Consider the following 2533-nt stretch of genomic DNA (forward strand, 5'->3'; position numbering starts at 1 on the left):
TTTATACCTGTATTGAGTAGCGGAGTTGGACTCGGGCACCAGGTAATTTAACTGTGGAATCCCCACAGTTGTGCTTTTAAATGTATTCAATATTTTAGGATGAAAGTTGGACTTTCAGGGGTGCAAAATGTTCTGAGTGTTATGACTCCATCTTGCGGCGGACGCGCAGCAATTTCCTCCGGCGAGAGGCTTAATTCGGGTGATACCCGCGACAGTCATAATCAGTGGTCAATTTCTTGCACCATTTGACTGACAGAGTTGGACTCGGGTGGTCCTGTTTGAACGTGATTGACAGGTAAACCTTAAGAAAAGATTCAGGCGCAGACGGGATTCCGAAGCGCCTAGGAGTGGGGTTTCCGGTCAACCCACGGGGACCACTTATAAATTAATTAGGGCCTAGAAATTTGACCGCTATCGGTGAGGGCGTTTCCGAAGCGGGTTGATTGACCAGCAAGGTTAGACCTCTGTCACGGAGGAGCAGGGAGGACTCGGCGCAGACTGAAATCTCAGAAAAACAGGTTTATTTACACACTCCAGGTGCACTATATACAGGTGAAGGAGAAGGGGGCCAGGGTTCCCAGGGGTGCAGAGCGGGGTCGGGAAAAGCGTCCAGAGTCTCCAAACCAAACACGAGAAATCTGCATACAGAGAACAAGGGTTAGCACGGAACTTTCACGGACAGAGCTCAAAACTGGCTGAGGCTAAAGTAGCACTGACGAGCGTTATTCAATAGTCCAGCGGCGAGGTGCTCTCAGTCACTGCCTTAAGTAGCGGGAGCAAACAAGGTGAGGAGCCACAGGTGATTGCCTACAGGTGGTGGAGGCCGGGAGCTCACAATGAGCTCCGCCCAGGCAGCGAGCAGAGAGAGAGGAGAGAGAGAAAAGACAAAACATAACATGTAGCCACACAGGGCCAGCCGAGCAGGCACGGGGACCATGACAGTACCCCCCCCCCCCTCAACGGGAGCCTCCCGGCGACCCACCAGGCTTACCCGGATACCGACGATGGAAGTCCCGGATCAACTCCTTGGCCAGGACAGCCGACCGGGGCACCCAGGATCGTTCCTCCGGCCCGTAGCCCTCCCAATCCACCAGGTACTGGAAACCCCGTCCCCGGCGCCGAGAGTCCATAATACGAGTGACGGCGTACACCTCCTGACCATCCACAAGCTGGGCGGGCGGAGGGGCCCTAAGAGGGGGGCACAGCGGGCTGGAGAGCACGGGCTTGACCTGAGAGACGTGGAAGACGTTGTGTATGCGCATATTGCGCGGCAGCTTCAGGCGAACAGACACCGGGTTGACAACAGAGTCAATTTCAAAAGGCCCAAGGAAGGTGGGCGCCAGTTTCTTAGACTCAGCGCGAATAGGCACAAAGCGAGTGGACAGCCATACCTTCTGACCCGCGGCGTATGCAGGGGCAGGGGTCCGACGGCGATCAGCGAGGGCCTTGTTTCGCTCCTTAGTTCGGAGCAGGGCCGCTCTGGTAGTACGCCAGGCCCGACGGCACCTTCGGAGGTGGTGTTGCAGAGAGGGGACCGCATGCTCGCCTTCAAGAGCAGGAAACAGCGGCGGTTGGTACCCCAGAGAAGCCTCGAACGGCGACATTCCCATGGCGGACGACGTGAGGCTGTTATGAGCGTACTCAATCCACGGTAACTGGTCGCTCCAGGTGCCTTGATTGTGGGAGACAACACAGCGAAGGGCAGCTTCCAGCTCCTGGTTGGCACGCTCCGTCTGTCCGTTGGTCTGAGGGTGAAAACCAGATGAAAGACTAACCTTTGCGCCCAGGGTCGTGCAGAACTCTTTCCAAACCCGCGAGGTGAACTGAGGGCCTCTGTCGGACACGATGTCGTCAGGGATGCCGTGCAGCCTAAACACATGAGCAGTTGAGCAGTCTCCAGTGCGGTCGGGAGCTTTGTGAGGGCAACAAAATGTGCAGCCTTAGAAAAACGGTCCACAATGGTTAGTATTACTGTGTTACCTGAAGAGGACGGCAGCCCCGTGACGAAGTCCAGGGCGATGTGGGACCAGGGCCGGCCAGGAGTGGGGAGAGGCTGGAGCAACCCGGACGGCGGTTGGTTGGGACGCTTGTTTTGAGCGCACGTGGGACAGGTGGTCACATAGTCTCTAGTGTCTTTTATCAGGGAGGGCCACCAGAAGTAACGTTGCAAGAAGGAGATCGTGCGATGAAGTCCAGGGTGGCAGGAAAAGCGGGCGGTGTGACCCCACTGGAGAACACGTGACCTGACGGACGTGGGAACATAAAGCCGCCCTGGTGGGCCCGTCCCTAGGTCGGGTTCGGTGACTTGCGCCTCGAGGATTTGGGATTCAATCGCCCAAGTGACTGCTCCGAACACGCAGGAGGAGGGGAGGATGGGCTCAGGGTCAGGGTCTTTCTCCGTAACGGTGAACAGCCGGGAAAGGGCGTCAGGTTTTACGTTTCGTGACCCGGGCCTGTAGGTGAGAGAAAAGTCAAACCGTGAGAAAAACAGAGCCCACCTGGCCTTCCGGGAGTTGAGACGCTTCGCTGACCG

The 2533-nt window shown here is 56.9% G+C and overlaps 1 protein-coding gene across 1 annotated transcript; it reads right to left on the minus strand.

Annotated features, from left to right (window-relative positions):
• Positions 1 to 473: 473 nt before the first annotated feature.
• LOC308407491 (uncharacterized protein) lies at positions 474 to 1660 on the minus strand. Its single transcript, XM_080899141.1, has 2 exons — positions 718 to 1660; positions 474 to 638 (listed from the first exon to the last, which is right to left on the minus strand). Exon 1 carries the CDS (start codon positions 1608 to 1610, stop codon positions 957 to 959), a length of 654 nt encoding a protein of 217 aa, XP_080755267.1. The 5' UTR covers positions 1611 to 1660; the 3' UTR covers positions 474 to 638; positions 718 to 956.
• Positions 1661 to 2533: the final 873 nt, after the last annotated feature.

Source organism: Rhamphochromis sp. 'chilingali', assembly GCF_963969265.1.
Source record: "Rhamphochromis sp. 'chilingali' genome assembly, chromosome: 12".
Lineage (NCBI taxonomy): Eukaryota > Metazoa > Chordata > Actinopteri > Cichliformes > Cichlidae > Rhamphochromis > Rhamphochromis sp. 'chilingali'.